General features: G+C 49.8%; 1 protein-coding gene across 1 annotated transcript; it reads left to right on the forward strand.

The window, feature by feature from the left end:
* Positions 1-2,165: 2,165 nt before the first annotated feature.
* nmba (neuromedin Ba) lies at positions 2,166-13,169 on the forward strand. Its single transcript, XM_069904536.1, has 3 exons — positions 2,166-2,783; positions 10,552-10,736; positions 12,854-13,169. The coding sequence occupies exons 1-3, from the start codon at positions 2,630-2,632 to the stop codon at positions 12,911-12,913; spliced, it is 399 nt and encodes a 132-aa protein (XP_069760637.1). The 5' UTR covers positions 2,166-2,629; the 3' UTR covers positions 12,914-13,169.
* The last annotated feature ends 5,749 nt before the right edge of the window (positions 13,170-18,918 follow it).

The raw sequence follows: 18,918 nt of genomic DNA on the forward strand, positions 1-18,918 counted from the left end.
GAGCAGGTGGGAGTTGTTCACCTGGATTTCCAGAAAGCGTTTATTTAGGTGCTGCATAAAAGACTTATACAGAAGATAAGGATGGAATTGGGGGGTGATGTATTAGCATGGATAAAGGATTGGTTACCAATAGAAAGCAGAGAGTTGGGGTTCAGGGGTGTTATTCTGGTTGGCAATTGGTGGTGAACAGAGTGCCACGGGGTTGGTGCTGGGCCCGCAACGGTTCACAATATACTTTTAACGATCTGGAAGACAGACAGTACAGCGTATCTATGTTTGCTGATGGCATTAAATTGAGTGGAAAAACAAATTTTGCAGAGGATACGGAGAATCCACAGAGAGATATAGATAGGTTAAGTGAGTGGACAAGGGTCTGGCAGATGAAGTCCAATGTTGGCAAATGTGAGGTTGTCCACTTTGGAAGGAAAATTGGAAGGTCACGTTATTATTTAAATGGCAAGCGGCTGCAGCGTGCTGACGTGCGGAGGGACTTAGGAGGGCTTGTGCATGAACCGTAAAAGGTTGTTTGCAGGTGCAGCAGGCGACTAAGAAGGCAAATGGCCTTCATTGAAAGAGGGAGGGAATTTAGGAGCAGGGAGGTTATGCCACAACTGTACAAACACCTGCCTACATTTTGTTCATACCTTGTTCATACCCTTGTGCAGCTGATTATTTCCCTGAAGGGGAGAATGTACGCTGCTGTGTACAAATACTCGCCCCGATCTACCTGATGCAGCTGCTACCCTGACATTCAGATTTAATGTCAGAGGACAACCCTGAGATTCTTTTTCCTGCGGGTGACGCAGAATGACCACTAATTGGTAGTGCAAAAAAATCTTGTGTATGCACAACATACACATGTAAACAAATAAAGAAAAGTAAACAAACTGACTGTGCGACACAGAGAGAGAAAAAAATCAATAAGGTGCAAAAGTAAGACTCCTCAAATGATTGAGTTTGTCATTGAGGAGGGGGGTCTGTGTGTGGGTGGGTCTGTGTGTGGAGGGTGGTCTGTGTGTGGGTGGGTCTATATGTGGGGGTCTGTGTGTGTGGGGGGGGTCTGTGTGTGTGGGGTTCTGTGTGTATGTGTGTGGAGATCTGTGTGTGGGGGTCTGTGTGTGTGTTGGGGGGGTCTGTGTGTGTGGGGGTCTGTGGGTGGGTGGGTCTGTGTGTGGGGGGGTCTGTGTGTGGGGGAGTCTCTGTGTGTGGAGGTCTCTGTGTGGGGCAGGGTCTGTGTGGGGCAGGGTCTGTGTGTGTGGGGGTCTGTGTGTCTGTGGGGGGGTCTGTGTGTGTGGGGGTCTGTGTGTGGGGGGATCTGTGTGTGGAGGGGTCTCTGTGTGTGGAAGTCTCTGTGTGTGGTGGGGTCTGTGTATGTGGGGGTCTGTGTGTGTGTGTGGGGGGGTCTGTGTGTGTGGGGGTCTGTGTGTGGGTGGGTGGGTCTGTGTGTGGGGGGTTCTCTGTGTGTGGAGGTCTCTGTGTGTAGCGGGGTCTGTGTGGGGCGGGGTCTGTGTGTGGGTGGGTCTGTGTGGGGCGGGGTCTGTGTGTGGATGGGTCTGTGTGTGTGTGGGGGGGGTCTGTGTGTGGGGGGGTCTGTGTGTGGGTGGGTGGGTCTGTGTGTGGGTGGGTGGGTCTGTGTGTGGGTGGGTGGGTCTGTGTGTGGGGGGTTCTCTGAGTGTGGAGGTCTCTGTGTGTGGCGGGGTCTGTGTGGGGCGGGGTCTGTGTGTGGGTGGGTCTGTGTGTGTGGAGGTCTGTGTGTGGGGGGGGTCTGTGTGTGGGTGGGTCTGTGTGTGTGTGGGTCTGTGTGTGGGTGGGTCTGTGTGTGTGGAGGTCTGTGTGTGGGGGGGGGGGTCTGTGTGTGGGAGGGTCTGTGTGTCTCAGACACTCTGGAATATCTGTTTATTTCTCCCTTGTCAGAGAGTATCAGCGATCATCAAGGACCATCACAGCTCAGTTCTCGCTGCTGCCATCAGGAAAGAGGCGTCGGGGCTACAGGACTCGCACCACCAGGTTCCGGAACAGCGGCTCCCCCTCCACCATCAGACTCCTCAACCGTGGCCTTTTTGTGTTGCAGTCCCTTTACATTCGTTATCTCTTCTTGCAGTTGTTTAGTTCTTTGCTTTGTGTACAGCTTTTGTTTTATTTGCACGACTAATAAAGTGGTCGTTCTGCCTGGTCCCAGGAGAAAGAATCTCAGGGCTGGGACAACTAATCGGAACCTCCCGGGCGGGAGGGGCTGAGCCCCCGAGACCCAGGCTCTCCCTGCCCTCTCCCACCCTGGCAGCGCCAGACCCCCGTGGGAGACGAAGCCACGGAGCGGTTGAACCCCTCCCCGGGATCCTATCCCCCCCACTCCCCCCCTGCAGGGCAATGCACAGAGAAACGCCGCGGGCGGGAGGGAAAGGGGAACCAGTGATGGGCTCATTGACCCCTTTCATTTCCCACCGCCCCCTCCCCCGTCCAGAGCAGGGCTGCCTTGCCCAGTTGTCACCCGCGCCTGGTGCCGTTCAGATTCCCAGCGGCACCGCCCACCCTTCCCGTCACCTTAACTCGGTATAAAAAGAGCAGGGGCGAGACAGAGCGGTGGAAACCGGAGCGGGAGAGAGAGAGGGAGAGGCGGAACCGCTTGGAAATGACCCCCACCCCCAACCGCAGGATGGGGCAGCTCAGCTTCCTCGCCTACCTGGTGGCGTTGTCCGTGGCCGCCTCCGTCAGCCTGGATCTCACCGAGGCCACCAAAGTGTCCAAGATCAAAGTCAACCCGAGGGGGAATCTGTGGGCGACAGGTGAGACCTCCCTGGGGGCGAGAGTTGGGGGGGGGGGGGGGGCTCCTTCCTCTGGTTGCTTCAGAGAGGTTGGAGACGTTCAGGTCAAAGCCAGGGGTTAGAGCATGAAAGTCTGCGGGCACCGGGGTGGAGGTAAAAGCACAACGCGGAAGAAACCCAGCAGGTCGGTCAGGGTCCTTAATGGAGCAGGGTTAAGGAGACATCCCCAATTTCAGGTCGGTCAGGGTCCTTAATGGAGCAGGGTTAAGGAGACATCCCCAATAGCAGGTCGGTCAGGGTCCTTAATGGAGCAGGGTTAAGGAGACATCCCCAATTTCAGGTCGGTCAGGGTCCTTAATGGAGCAGGGTTAAGGAGACATCCCCAATAGCAGGTCGGACAGGGTCCTTAATGGAGCAGGGTTAAGGAGACATCCCCAATAGCAGGTCGGACAGGGTCCTTAATGGAGCAGGGTTAAGGAGACATCCCCAATAGCAGGTCGGACAGGGTCCTTAATGGAGCAGGGTTAAGGAGACATCCCCAATAGCAGGTCGGTCAGGGTCCTTAATGTAGCAGGGTTAAGGAGACATCCCCAATTTCAGGTCGGTCAGGGTCCTTAATGGAGCAGGGTTAAGGAGACATCCCCAATAGCAGGTCGGACAGGGTCCTTAATGGAGCAGGGTTAAGGAGACATCCCCAATAGCAGGTCGGACAGGGTCCTTAATGGAGCAGGGTTAAGGAGACATCCCCAATAGCAGGTCGGTCAGGGTCCTTAATGGAGCAGGGTTAAGGAGACATCCCCAATAGCAGGTCGGTCAGGGTCCTTAATGGAGCAGGGTTAAGGAGACATCCCCAATAGCAGGTCGGACAGGGTCCTTAATGGAGCAGGGTTAAGGAGACATCCCCAATAGCAGGTCGGTCAGGGTCCTTAATGGAGCAGGGTTAAGGAGACATCCCCAATAGCAGGTCGGTCAGGGTCCTTAATGGAGCAGGGTTAAGGAGACATCCCCAATAGCAGGTCGGTCAGGGTCCTTAATGGAGCAGGGTTAAGGAGACATCCCCAATAGCAGGTCGGTCAGGGTCCTTAATGGAGCAGGGTTAAGGAGACATCCCCAATAGCAGGTCGGTCAGGGTCCTTAATGGAGCAGGGTTAAGGAGACATCCCCAATAGCAGGTCGGTCAGGGTCCTTAATGGAGCAGGGTTAAGGAGACATCCCCAATAGCAGGTCGGTCAGGGTCCTTAATGTAGCAGGGTTAAGGAGACATCCCCAATTTCAGGTCGGTCAGGGTCCTTAATGGAGCAGGGTTAAGGAGACATCCCCAATAGCAGGTCGGACAGGGTCCTTAATGGAGCAGGGTTAAGGAGACATCCCCAATAGCAGGTCGGACAGGGTCCTTAATGGAGCAGGGTTAAGGAGACATCCCCAATAGCAGGTCGGTCAGGGTCCTTAATGGAGCAGGGTTAAGGAGACATCCCCAATAGCAGGTCGGTCAGGGTCCTTAATGTAGCAGGGTTAAGGAGACATCCCCAATTTCAGGTCGGTCAGGGTCCTTAATGGAGCAGGGTTAAGGAGACATCCCCAATAGCAGGTCGGACAGGGTCCTTAATGGAGCAGGGTTAAGGAGACATCCCCAATAGCAGGTCGGACAGGGTCCTTAATGGAGCAGGGTTAAGGAGACATCCCCAATAGCAGGTCGGTCAGGGTCCTTAATGGAGCAGGGTTAAGGAGACATCCCCAATAGCAGGTCGGTCAGGGTCCTTAATGGAGCAGGGTTAAGGAGACATCCCCAATAGCAGGTCGGTCAGGGTCCTTAATGGAGCAGGGTTAAGGAGACATCCCCAATAGCAGGTCGGTCAGGGTCCTTAATGGAGCAGGGTTAAGGAGACATCCCCAATAGCAGGTCGGTCAGGGTCCTTAATGGAGCAGGGTTAAGGAGACATCCCCAATTTCAGGTCGGTCAGGGTCCTTAATGGAGCAGGGTTAAGGAGACATCCCCAATAGCAGGTCGGACAGGGTCCTTAATGGAGCAGGGTTAAGGAGACATCCCCAATAGCAGGTCGGACAGGGTCCTTAATGGAGCAGGGTTAAGGAGACATCCCCAATAGCAGGTCGGACAGGGTCCTTAATGGAGCAGGGTTAAGGAGACATCCCCAATAGCAGGTCGGTCAGGGTCCTTAATGTAGCAGGGTTAAGGAGACATCCCCAATTTCAGGTCGGTCAGGGTCCTTAATGGAGCAGGGTTAAGGAGACATCCCCAATAGCAGGTCGGACAGGGTCCTTAATGGAGCAGGGTTAAGGAGACATCCCCAATAGCAGGTCGGACAGGGTCCTTAATGGAGCAGGGTTAAGGAGACATCCCCAATAGCAGGTCGGTCAGGGTCCTTAATGGAGCAGGGTTAAGGAGACATCCCCAATAGCAGGTCGGTCAGGGTCCTTAATGGAGCAGGGTTAAGGAGACATCCCCAATAGCAGGTCGGACAGGGTCCTTAATGGAGCAGGGTTAAGGAGACATCCCCAATAGCAGGTCGGTCAGGGTCCTTAATGGAGCAGGGTTAAGGAGACATCCCCAATAGCAGGTCGGTCAGGGTCCTTAATGGAGCAGGGTTAAGGAGACATCCCCAATAGCAGGTCGGTCAGGGTCCTTAATGGAGCAGGGTTAAGGAGACATCCCCAATAGCAGGTCGGTCAGGGTCCTTAATGGAGCAGGGTTAAGGAGACATCCCCAATAGCAGGTCGGTCAGGGTCCTTAATGGAGCAGGGTTAAGGAGACATCCCCAATAGCAGGTCGGTCAGGGTCCTTAATGGAGCAGGGTTAAGGAGACATCCCCAATAGCAGGTCGGTCAGGGTCCTTAATGTAGCAGGGTTAAGGAGACATCCCCAATTTCAGGTCGGTCAGGGTCCTTAATGGAGCAGGGTTAAGGAGACATCCCCAATAGCAGGTCGGACAGGGTCCTTAATGGAGCAGGGTTAAGGAGACATCCCCAATAGCAGGTCGGACAGGGTCCTTAATGGAGCAGGGTTAAGGAGACATCCCCAATAGCAGGTCGGTCAGGGTCCTTAATGGAGCAGGGTTAAGGAGACATCCCCAATAGCAGGTCGGTCAGGGTCCTTAATGTAGCAGGGTTAAGGAGACATCCCCAATTTCAGGTCGGTCAGGGTCCTTAATGGAGCAGGGTTAAGGAGACATCCCCAATAGCAGGTCGGACAGGGTCCTTAATGGAGCAGGGTTAAGGAGACATCCCCAATAGCAGGTCGGACAGGGTCCTTAATGGAGCAGGGTTAAGGAGACATCCCCAATAGCAGGTCGGTCAGGGTCCTTAATGGAGCAGGGTTAAGGAGACATCCCCAATAGCAGGTCGGTCAGGGTCCTTAATGGAGCAGGGTTAAGGAGACATCCCCAATAGCAGGTCGGTCAGGGTCCTTAATGGAGCAGGGTTAAGGAGACATCCCCAATAGCAGGTCGGTCAGGGTCCTTAATGGAGCAGGGTTAAGGAGACATCCCCAATAGCAGGTCGGTCAGGGTCCTTAATGGAGCAGGGTTAAGGAGACATCCCCAATAGCAGGTCGGACAGGGTCCTTAATGGAGCAGGGTTAAGGAGACATCCCCAATAGCAGGTCGGTCAGGGTCCTTAATGGAGCAGGGTTAAGGAGACATCCCCAATAGCAGGTCGGTCAGGGTCCTTAATGGAGCAGGGTTAAGGAGACATCCCCAATAGCAGGTCGGTCAGGGTCCTTAATGTAGCAGGGTTAAGGAGACATCCCCAATTTCAGGTCGGTCAGGGTCCTTAATGGAGCAGGGTTAAGGAGACATCCCCAATAGCAGGTCGGACAGGGTCCTTAATGGAGCAGGGTTAAGGATACATCCCCAATAGCAGGTCGGACAGGGTCCTTAATGGAGCAGGGTTAAGGAGACATCCCCAATAGCAGGTCGGTCAGGGTCCTTAATGGAGCAGGGTTAAGGAGACATCCCCAATAGCAGGTCGGTCAGGGTCCTTAATGTAGCAGGGTTAAGGAGACATCCCCAATTTCAGGTCGGTCAGGGTCCTTAATGGAGCAGGGTTAAGGAGACATCCCCAATAGCAGGTCGGACAGGGTCCTTAATGGAGCAGGGTTAAGGAGACATCCCCAATAGCAGGTCGGACAGGGTCCTTAATGGAGCAGGGTTAAGGAGACATCCCCAATAGCAGGTCGGTCAGGGTCCTTAATGGAGCAGGGTTAAGGAGACATCCCCAATAGCAGGTCGGTCAGGGTCCTTAATGGAGCAGGGTTAAGGAGACATCCCCAATAGCAGGTCGGTCAGGGTCCTTAATGGAGCAGGGTTAAGGAGACATCCCCAATAGCAGGTCGGTCAGGGTCCTTAATGGAGCAGGGTTAAGGAGACATCCCCAATAGCAGGTCGGTCAGGGTCCTTAATGGAGCAGGGTTAAGGAGACATCCCCAATAGCAGGTCGGACAGGGTCCTTAATGGAGCAGGGTTAAGGAGACATCCCCAATAGCAGGTCGGACAGGGTCCTTAATGGAGCAGGGTTAAGGAGACATCCCCAATAGCAGGTCGGTCAGGGTCCTTAATGGAGCAGGGTTAAGGAGACATCCCCAATAGCAGGTCGGTCAGGGTCCTTAATGGAGCAGGGTTAAGGAGACATCCCCAATAGCAGGTCGGTCAGGGTCCTTAATGGAGCAGGGTTAAGGAGACATCCCCAATAGCAGGTCGGTCAGGGTCCTTAATGGAGCAGGGTTAAGGAGACATCCCCAATAGCAGGTCGGTCAGGGTCCTTAATGGAGCAGGGTTAAGGAGACATCCCCAATAGCAGGTCGGACAGGGTCCTTAATGGAGCAGGGTTAAGGAGACATCCCCAATAGCAGGTCGGACAGGGTCCTTAATGGAGCAGGGTTAAGGAGACATCCCCAATAGCAGGTCGGACAGGGTCCTTAATGAGGACGAGAAGGTCACCCGAGAGGGACCGGACTTGCTCCGCCTACCCCGCTGGTTCCCCAATTCTGCCTCTGACCGTGGGCTCGAGGGTTAATGGCAACATGTAGGCAGGCGCCTTGATGAAGGTTTCATTTGCACATTGTTCGATCGCTGAATTTCTCCAGCCTCCTGTTTCATCCACGGTGTCTGCAGACTTTCGTGTGGTTCCCTTAAATAAAGTGAGTCTGGAAACACTCCACATGGTGACCGGAGTCCAGAGCGTCTGTCTTCACTGGTTCCCGGTGCTCAGTTTGGGATGGAAGGGGGTCCCGCTCTTGATCGGGACGGTGGCAGATTTGGGAAGAGATTGGAGGGGAGGGGAGGGGAGGGAAGCGCGGGAACCTCTGGAGAGGATGAGGCCGATTCTGGCGCCGGTTAGAGGGCAGGGGGCGGGAAATCTGGGGCTCCGAGCCCGGGAGTTTGGAGGTGGACGATCCGACCCAGGCAAACCCCGCCGTGCAGGGCGCCAGCGGCCCGGGTTCAATCCCCCGCCCCCCGCTGCTGTCTGTGTGGAGTGCGCACGATCTCTGGGTTTCCACGTTCCGTGCGGGTTGGTCTGGTGAGCGGTGGTTGCTGGGGACGGGCTCCTCCGCCGGCTTCTCACCATCAGAAGTTATTGTCATCCACAAGTCCCGAAATGTGTGGTTTTGCGGAGCTTCACAAGGCAAAAAAATTTATATAGACCACGGTACTAAATAAAATATAGTGCAAGAACAAGTCAAAGAGAAGCAGGGTTTGTGGTTAATTGTCTGTTCAGGAATCTGATGGCAGAGGGGTAGAAGCTGTCCTTATGCTGCTGGGTGCTGTCTTCAGGCTCCGATGGTAGCAGAGTGAAGAAGATTGGGCTGGGTGGTAAGGGTAGAGGATACTCCCTAAGACACAGTCCTCGATGGATTGAAGACTGGTGCCCGTGTTGTCCCCAGCAGAGTTAACAACCCTCCAGGTTGTTTATTGGTTTTTTTTAGCTTTGGCATCACCATACCAGACAGTAATGCAACCTGCCTTCATGCTCTCCATGGTCCTCAATTCATTCCATGGTCTCAATTCTCTCCATGGTCTTCAGGTACCAGACAGTGATGCAACCTGTCTTCATGCTCTCCATGGTCTTCAATTCTCTCCATGGTCTCAATGCTCTCCACGGTCTTCAGATACCAGACAGTGATGCAACCTGTCTTCATGCTCTCCATGGTCTTCAATTCTCTCCATGGTCTCAATTCTCTCCATGGTCTTCAGATACCAGACAGTGATGCAACCTGTCTTCATGCTCTCCGTGGTCTCCACCTACCAGACAGTGATGCAATGTGTTTGAATGCACTCCACAGTCTTCATGCTCTCCATGGTCTCCACCTACCAGACAGTGATGCAATGTGTCTGAATGCTCTCCCTGGTGCCTTGGAAGTCATTGATCATGATATTTAGCAAAACACCAAGTGTGTGGCGGGGTGAGGTGTGGTTGGGGGGGAGGTGGGGGCTGTGAGACATTCCCCGGACCAAAAGGCTGCTGATGGGCACACTGAGGCTCGGTGCAGCCAACACGAGGCGAAGGACCACAGAGTCCACCCACCACCACGCGTTGAGGGGCTGAGACTGAGGGGAAGCCCCTTGATCAACAGGGGGGGAGCAAGACAAGGTGCCCCAGTGGGGGCAATGGTGTGAATAGAGAGAGTATGTAACCACATGGACTTGACACCAAAGTGTGAAGAGACTGAGAACAGTTTTATTTCTGTCAATAATTTATTGTGAATAAAATATATTTTGGAGGGGAAATTCCCTGGAGTGTTGGAGAAGGAGACAGACACAATTATGAGGTGTACAGGTAGTGGAAATGTAAGCAGGCTTTTTTCACTGAGGTTGGGTAAGACAAGAACTGGAGAACATGGGTTTACAGTGAAAAATTAGATATTTAGGGGGATTATCGTGCAGAGTGGTGGGAATGTGGAATGAGCTGCCATCTGAAGTGGAGGTGGATAGATTTCAATGTTTAAGTGAAATGTGGATAGGAACGCGCTCAATGTTAGCAAAACCAAGGAGATGATTGCGGACTTCAGGAGGAAGTCAGGGGAACATGACCCAGACCTCATCGAGGGCTCAGCAGTGGAGAGGGTCAAGAATTTCAAATTCCTGGGTGTCAGCATCTCTGAGAATCTGCCCTGGAATCACGAAGAAGGCTCGCCAGTGGCTATACTTGGTGAGGTGTCTGAGGAGATTCGATATGTCACCGAAGACTCAAAAACTTCGACGTAGAGAGCATTCTGGCTGGTTTTATCACTGTCTGGTATGGAGTTGCCAATACTCAGGACAAGAAAAAAATCTCCAGAGGGTTGTAAACCCAGCCTGCAACATCACAGGCATCAGACCACTCCATCGAGGACATTTACATTAGGCAGTATCTTAAAAATGCAGCCTCTATCTTCAAAGACCCAATACCCAGGCCATGCTCTCTTCACTCTGCTACCATTGGGAAAAACGGTATAGGAGCCTAAAGGCACTCATCGGCACAGGGATGGCTTTTTCCCCTCCGCCAGCAGATTCCTGAATGATCAATAAACCACAGGCACTGCCTGACTTTTTGTGCACTATTATTTTTATATTTATCGTTGTTGGTTTATAATATGAATGTTTGTACTGTGATGCCGCCTCAAAACACCAAATTTCATGACTTGTTTATGACGATAAATCATGATTCTAATTCTGGGAGGGGAAAGAAGGGCAGGTTGATGGGACTAGGCAGGAATTAGATGGGATGAAAGGCCTGTTTCTGTGCTGCAGCATTCTATGGTTCTCTGGACTGCATGTGTATGTGTTGTTGCCTCCAGGACATTTTATGGGCAAGAAGAGCCTGTCTGGTTACCCAGGTGGATATGAAGGAACCCTTCGACTTTCTCTCAGCTCCTCTGAAGCTCCCAAGGCTTTTGAGAATATACTCAGTCGGAGGATGCTAGAAGTCGCCCTGGCCCAAAGAGCGGAGGGGAGGCAGGTGCGATACGATGCCGGATCTGAGGTAGATCAGCTGTCTCTTTTTTTGGGAGAGGGAGGGCAGATCGAACGCTTGAAGGCGGGGTGTGTCTGAGCGGATTTATCCACCTGTCTGTGATCAGTACGGGACTGCTGAAGGTGGGATGTGGGTGGGAAGGGAAGGTTGAGAACCACTGCTCTAGATCCAATTGTTACTGAAATATTTTGCTTGAGAAAAATTGTCATTGGCCCATTTCCTTTGGAGATCTGAAACCGTGCACATAACGAGACAATGAGGGACGTTTAAAACAGTGGCTTTCAAATTTTTTCTTTCCACTTGCATCCCACCATCACAGAGCACCAATGACATAGAAATAAAAACTTTGAAAACCACTGATTATATACAAATAAATACTGTTTCGTGAATATGAGAGTTCAGAATGGTCATCTTTTTGAGCGGGAACTCACTTTTCTCTCTCAGATGCTGCTCGACTCACTGAGTTTCTCCAGCAGAGAGTTTATGACTCCAGATTTCAGCCTCTCTTCCCATTAATTTTCCCTACCTTCTCATCAACTGCCGCCAAATTCTGCCACCCAATAGAACCAAGTCCACCGTGGCCAATGAACCTACCAACTGACCCAAGAGGAAGCAGAGAAAAGTTATGGGGGGTCACTCGGGCGGGGGGGGAATGGGCAAACACTGGAGGTCGGGATCAAACCCAGGTCTACTGGACCCCAAGGGGACCCTGCTCCTAACATTTGCCACTTGTTCACCTTCAATCAGTGTTACTGGGCACCATTGCCTCTTCAAACATTTCTCAGAGGTGCCTGAACCCCCCATCTCAGTCCCCAACTCTGAAGTTCTCCTACCCAGGGCAAAGGGGCCTGACACCCAAATAATTTGTTTATTTAATTGGATTCTTCATTATAAGAATGCCCAATCATTGCGTGTGGTCACAGACTAAATGCCCGATCAATAGAACACCTCAAAGACCAACCAGCCAATCAATGAGTTTCCTCAAAGACCAACCATCCAATCAATGGGTCACCACAGAGACCAACCAGCCAATTAATGGGTCACCACAAAGACCAACTATCCAATCAATGGGTTTCCACAAAGACCAACCATCCAATAAATGGGTCACCACAAAGACTAACCATCCAATCAATGGGTCGCCACAGAGACCAACCAGCCAATTAATGGGTCGCCACAAAGACCAACTATCCAATCAATGGGTTGCCACAAAGACCAACTATCCAATCAATGGGTTTCCACAAAGACCAACCATCCAATAAATGGGTCACCACAAAGACTAACCATCCAATCAATGGGTCGCCACAGAGACCAACCAGCCAATTAATGGGTCGCCACAAAGACCAACTATCCAATCAATGGGTTGCCACAAAGACCAACCATCCAATCAATGGGTCGCCACAGAGACCAACAGGCCAATCAGTGGGTCACCACAGAGAGGTTGTGGGTGAGGGGTGGGATGGGCTTACTGAGGTATTTAAAAGGGGCATAGATACGCACTTGTATGGGTGCTCCTCAACTATTAATGGGGGTTACGTTCTGGAAACCTATGGCAAGTCAAAGAAGAACACCGCACCTACCATTTTTTAATCATTAAATTTTGAATACCTTTATTCCACACTGAAAAAAAACCATTAGTGTACACAGCTGAAAGCACGCGGGGCATGAAGAATGTTTGAAGCTTGGAACTAAAATTTATTGCTGGATGGTGCAGACGCTAAAGTGACAGGGTCATCGATTTCACTCTCTTCTACTCGCGAGAGAGTAAGCTGTACAATACGCTCGCATGATGCTGCCGTCGCCCAGCATCACGAGAGAGTGAGGTGCCCATATTGCAAGCACGGGAACAGGTTGGAATTCAAAATTGAACGTACAGATTCGAATCATCGTAACGTTGAACCACCATAAGTAGGGGCGCACCTGTATCTGTCCGAAAGGCCAGAGAAGGATGTGGGGCAAAAGCAGGCACATGGAATTAGTTGGTTCTGCGTGGATGAATCGGGCCACGTTGAGTTGAATCTGTGCTGTAAAACCCTCGGACTCTAGAACAAGGCATGGGGAAGCACACTGCAGACCAACAGCATGTCCCAGTACTTGGTCGGTGACACGTTTATTCCCTTCTCTTTCAGGAAACAGGATCAATAACAAAGATCATTGAGAGATACGGGAAGAATACGAAGAAATGGTGAACCTCAAGGAAAATTCTTGGCCAAAGTGAGAGCAGGGTGGGGGGCGGGGGAAGGGGAGAGAATAAACAAATGGTGAATGTGGACATTTTATTGTAACAATAGTGTATTATTGTCTCATATTTATGTATTGTTTCTGTACCCTCCATCATATTTATTAAAGAGGGAGCAAGGACTATTCTATATTTTCTGACTTTTTTGCATTGTTAAAGCACTTTTAATGTAACTATATGTGGTGAATAAAGAATATATTGTTTAAGCAATTAGTATTTCCAGTTTAATCCCATGAAAATGGACTGAGAAACAGGATCACAGATAGTTTGTTTATTGTCACCTGTACTGAGGAAGAGTGAGAGAGTTCATTTGTGGGCAGTCCAGTTAGTCAATCCGTACATAGTACAGTAGTTAAAAACACAGCACAGACACAGAATTACAGTTAGAAAAGAGCATAGGGGATATAATTTCTAGTGTGTGAGGTTCATTCAGTTGTCTGACAGCGGCAATAACAGCACGGTAAGTGCAATGCTATTACAGGACCAGTGGCTTAGGTTTGAATCTTGCACTGTCTGTAGGGAGTTTGTACGTTCTCCCCATGTCTCTGTGGGTTTCTTCCAGCTGCTCTGGTTTCCTCCCACCGTTCAAAATGTACCGGGGGTGGGGGGGTTGTAGGTACAATTGGGCGATACGGACTTATGGGCCAGAAGAGTCTGTTACCGCCCTGTATGTCGAAATTTAAAGTAATTGTCCTTGAATCTGGTGACCTCACACTTCCCGACAGTGGGAGTGTGGGCAGGATGGGATGTCTTTTAACATGTTGGCTGCTTTTCCAGGGCAGCAGGAATAGGTGGAGTCGATGGAGCGGGGGTGGGGGGAGGAGGCTGTCTCAGGGTCTGAGCTGCATTCACAACCCTTGGCATTTTCATGTGGCCTTGGGTTCCCTTATCAAGCAGTTTTGAACCCTGACAGGTTCCTTTCACTGGTGCATCCACATAAGATGTTGAGGGGCGTGAATATGAATTTCTCCCCCCAGAAACCTGGCCCAATATTCTTTTCCCAGTGAACAATCATGCGAAGTAACTCAATTTAAACTTAGCCATTTTTTTTCGGCCCACGAGTCCATGCCACCCAATTTACCACCAGTTAACCTCCACCCCCGGTACGTTTAGAACAGTGGGAGGAAGCCAGAGCCCCTGGGGAAAAGCCACACAGACACAGGGAGAATCTACAAACTCCTTACGGTTGGTCATTTATCTGAGTTGCCATTTCTACAACCTTTTCTGAGTGCAAATTGTTGCTGTGATTGTCTGCAAAACAACATCACACATTTTAGATAACTCCCACCTCTATCAGGTTCCCCTGTCAGTCTCTTCTTTCCCTGTTCCCATTCCCTGTTCCCATTCCTTGTAACCCATTGATAGGCTCTATCAATGATTCCAAAGCTGTAGAGTGAGGACAATAGGTGTTATGAATCCAGAGGACCCCAAAACCTAGCAGAAGTAGATATGCACCACGGCAAACGGTTACTTCAACAAAAGTTGCTTTTAATTATCTTTGAACATGAAAATAGAATCAAACTTTAACTTATCTCTATTGACTTACTTAACCTACTTAACCCCCCTATAATTCTAAGTGCACATGTGTGTGTAAGTTCAGGAAAGTTCTTTGGTTCACAGTTCAATCTCACTGCTTGCAGGCAATTCTTGTTCTGGGCACAGAAGTTAACATTAACAAAGTTCACCAGGCTTTGGTCTTCTTTTTTTCTTCTTTCTTCTTTCTCTTTGGCTTGGCTTCGCGGACGAAGATTTATGGAGGGATAATGTCCACGTCAGCTGCAGGCTCGTTTGTGGCTGACAAGTCCGATGTGGGACAGGCAGACACGGTTGCAGCGGTTGCAAGGGAAAATTGGTTGGTTGGGATTGGGTGTTGGGTTTTTCCTCCTTTGTCTTTTGACAGTGAGGTGGGATCTGCGGTCTTCTTCAAAGGAGGTTGCTGCCCGCCGAACTGTGAGGCGCCAAGATGCACGGTTTGAGGCGATATCAGCCCACTGGCGATGGTCAATGTGGCAGGCACCAAGAGCTTTCTTTAGGCAGTCCTTGTACCTCTTCTTTGGTGCACCTGTGTCTCGGTGGCCAGTATAACATGATCTTGGGAAGGCGATGGTCCTCCATTCTGGAGACGTGACCTACCCAGCGCAGTTGGATCTTCAGCAGCGTGGATTCGATGCTGTCGGCCTCTGCCATCTCAAGTACTTCGATGTTGGAGATGAAGTTGGTCCAATGAATGTTGAGGATGGAGCGGAGACAACGCTGGTGGAAGCGTTCTAGGAGCCGTAGGTGATGCCGGTAGAGGACGCATGATTCGGAGCCGAACAGGAGTGTGGGTATGACAACGGCTCTGTATACGCTTATCTTTGTGAGGTTTTTCAGTTGGTTGTTTTTCCAGACTCTTTTGTGTAGTCTTCCAAAGGCGCTATTTGCCTTGGCGAGTCTATTGTCTATCTCGTTGTCGATCCTTGCATCATTTGTACTTAACGAGTAAATGGTTACCACTCAGGAGGGTTCTTGTTGGTTATCTTGTTTTCCTTGTTTCAGGTCACCACAGAATTTCTTTCCGTTTCTCCTATTCCAAGGGAAACACTGGACAGCCGGTCCTCTCCTTTGTCCAGGCCGTCTTCAAAAGCTTGCCAACCTGTCCCTCTGGAACTGATGTCTTTTTTTACTGCACTCTGCCTGTGATACATGACCCTCCAGACAGTAAATTCTGTTTTCCAGACAGAGCTGCTACTGCCTGTGGTTTCATTTGTTGCCTTTTGCAAATAACAGTCCATCACAGGTCTCTTGCAAAAGCTCTTGCAAAGATTCTTGTGTTTTGAAGTGTTTGTGTGTGACCTGCTCTAACAAACCTTTCCCAATTTATCTCCCAAACACCTCTATATACTCTTGTCACATAGGCTTTATTAGACTGTAGCTGGCCCGATTCCAAGTACTCGACTGAGGTCACAGAAAGGTAGGTCGACCTTTAATCCAGGGTCGCAAGGGGATGAGTTACCAGGAAGTGATCACCAGTGGGGGACGGGCCAGCTCCCCATCGACAGTCATACATACACATATTTGTATCACCACGTCCGTCCATCTCCATCCTTGTGGTCCTCCACCTCTCCAATTCCAATACCTCGTCCCCTCCCAGCCCCTGCCTCTCTTCCCTCCCCTTTTTATACTTGAATTTCCTTACTTTAGACTTGATAAAGGGTCTGTTGACTGATTATTTCTCACCGTGGATGCTGCCAGACCTGCCGAGTCTCTCCATCTTCTCATTAGAACCAGAGAACCATGAAATACAATAGCCAAACTATTATCCTGCCTAGTCCCATAGACCTGCATCCAGTCCATGGCCCTCCATACCCCTCCCTTCCATGTACCTGTCCAAATTTTTCTTAAATGTCAAAATTGAGCCCGCATTCACTACAACGTGTTCTGCAGTCCTACCACTCTCTGCATGAAGATGCACCCCCTAATTTTTTTCCCCCTTTCACTATGAACCCATGTTCCCTGGTTTTTAATCTCACCTGAAATGCCTGCTTGCATTTCTTCTATCTATACCCCTTATAATTTTGTACAAAAAATTTATTCGCAAGGTTTGCTTCCTGAAAATAAATTGGGGATTACGACAGACAACTTCAAACTGAACACAAAGATAATTTCAGATTTGCTGTATCACATAGGAAGTTGAAGAAACGTTAAATTAACTTTTATTGATTTACCATGTTTAATCACAAAATTATGCTGGCACATTGCGTTAGTTCAACTGACCTAAAAAATGTTTTGCCGCTGATTTTCATTTGTACTCAGCATCTGATGCCTCTCGTGTCAGTGTCCAACAAGAGTCGGCCAGTATTGATGGATTCTAGTTGTCCTGATATCGCTTTTCCATGGTCGCAATGTCCTGGTGAAACCTTTCACCATGTTCGTCACCGACTGCACTGAGATCAGCGGGGAAGACATTCACGGGGGCATGTTGTCAATCTGCTGGATGTAGTTTGTATCAATCTCATGCATAGTATCTCTATCTGTGAGCTGCCTTTATAGCCGGTCTCTATCTATCCTGAGTAAACATGCCAAGGCCAAAGACAAAATTTGCATAGCACCTACACTAGGTTCATGCCCAGGCCTGCTTGGACTGACCAAAACAGCTTGCTTTGTGGGCAATATACTAGTCGACTTAAATTACGACAGGAAATCACAAAATAGGTGGTATCGACAAGAAGATATGTGATAGGAACATTTTTAAGGTGATTTTCAACATCTGCAGGCCAAAATTCACAAAATACACCCAAAACTGTTCAGGAAGAAAAATCCATTGTCCAATATTATCATTCTGGCCCTACATTAAAAGATAAATTACGTATCACCACACCTTAGTTGTCAGGAATAACCTGGCAATATTCACAAGCAAAATTCAATACTGTATAGATACAAAATCAGTGGCTATTGTGTGTGCGGTGCAGAGGATGGGATAGCATATTTCCAAACAGTTATCTCCTGTGTTTTAGAGATACAGCTTGGGAACATGCCCGACTCGTTCGCCCGTCTGCGCCGGCCAAATACACCCATGCAGCCAGTTAATCTTCTAACCCCCCCCCCACCACGTGTTTGGAATGTCGGGGGGTGGGGGAACCGGAGCACCCGGAGGAAACCCAAGCAGACCTGGGGAGAACGTGCAAACTCCTTTCAGATAGCGCTGGATTCGAACCCAGGTCACTATCACTGAAATAGCGTTGGACTAACCGCTACACTAATTGTGTTACCCCCCGTGGCTCTGGGGATATCGGGATAATAATGGAAAATTGGAATGCTATAACAGGGAAACGGTGGTAAATGAATCATTTGTTTCTTTTGAAATAAGAGTTAAGGGAACATATTTGACTCATGGAACTTCTTGAATACTTGCAGGAAAAGAAAATGTACTGGCAGCATTCTGCTGAGGAAATCAAAGCTATCAAATGATCCATCTTTCACATGGAATGACAAACTCTGTAAATATAGATGCCAGTGTAATCCAAGTTACATTGGGCACTACATGAATAGAAAGGTTCGTTGTATGTCTTCTAGGGATTGGAGCATTCCCAAAAACTTTGCAATATTGAGAAACACAAAAAATGCAGATGCTGAACAATCCCAAGTGAAATTCAAAGTTATCGGCAGATAACCGACATGAGATCCCGTACATCCCTGAGATTCTTTTTTGCCCATGGGACAGGCAGAATTTCTAATTACTGTGCTAAAGAAGAAAGAAATATATCAAAAAGAAGGAGATATAAACTGTAGAAATACAGATAAATACGAAAAATAAATATACAGTAATAAATAATGAACAGAGTAAATGAGTCCCTGATTGAGTTTGTCATTGATGGTGGAGGGGGAGCAGCTGTTCCTGAACCTGGGGGGGGTGGGGAGGGCGAGTCTTGTGGCACTGACACTTCTTTCCCGATGGCAGTGGCGAGAACAGAGCATGTGCTGGGTGGGTGGTGTGGTCCTTGATGATCGCTGCTGCTCTACGACGGCAGCGTTCCCTGTCAATGTTCTCGACGGTGGGGAGGATTTTGCCTGTGATGTCCTGCGCTGTCCCCACTACATTTTGCAGGGGTATTGATGTCCCCAACACCAGGCCATGATCAGCACACTTCCCTCCACACATCTGTAGAAGTTTGCCAATGTTTTTGATGTCATAACGAACCTCCGCAAACTCCTGAGGAAGTTGAGGCGCTAAAGGGCTTTCTTCATGATGGCATTGGTGTGATGGGTTCAGGAAAGGTCCTCAGAGATAGTGACTCCCAGGAATTTACTCACCATCTCCACCTCTGAACCCCCAATGATCGCTGGATCGTACACCCCTTCCTGAAGACAACAATCAGCTCTTTGGTCTTGGTGTGAGGTATACCATTCAGAGAAGTCTTCAATCTCCCTCCTGTCTGCTGACTGATCGCCATTTTTTTATTACAACCCACTATC

This window comes from Narcine bancroftii, chromosome 11, assembly GCF_036971445.1.
Source record: "Narcine bancroftii isolate sNarBan1 chromosome 11, sNarBan1.hap1, whole genome shotgun sequence".
Classification (NCBI taxonomy): domain Eukaryota; kingdom Metazoa; phylum Chordata; class Chondrichthyes; order Torpediniformes; family Narcinidae; genus Narcine; species Narcine bancroftii.

What these genes read in the sequence shown, in the direction of transcription:
- nmba (XM_069904536.1), top strand. Translation starts at nt 2,630, where the DNA reads ATGACCCCCACCCCCAACCGCAGGATGGGGCAGCTCAGCTTCCTCGCC. An exon ending in GGGGAATCTGTGGGCGACAG is followed by an intron (nt 2,784 to 10,551) that starts GTGAGACCTCCC and finishes TGTTGCCTCCAG; the next exon opens with GACATTTTATGGGCAAGAAG. An exon ending in GATACGATGCCGGATCTGAG is followed by an intron (nt 10,737 to 12,853) that starts GTAGATCAGCTG and finishes CTTCTCTTTCAG; the next exon opens with GAAACAGGATCAATAACAAA.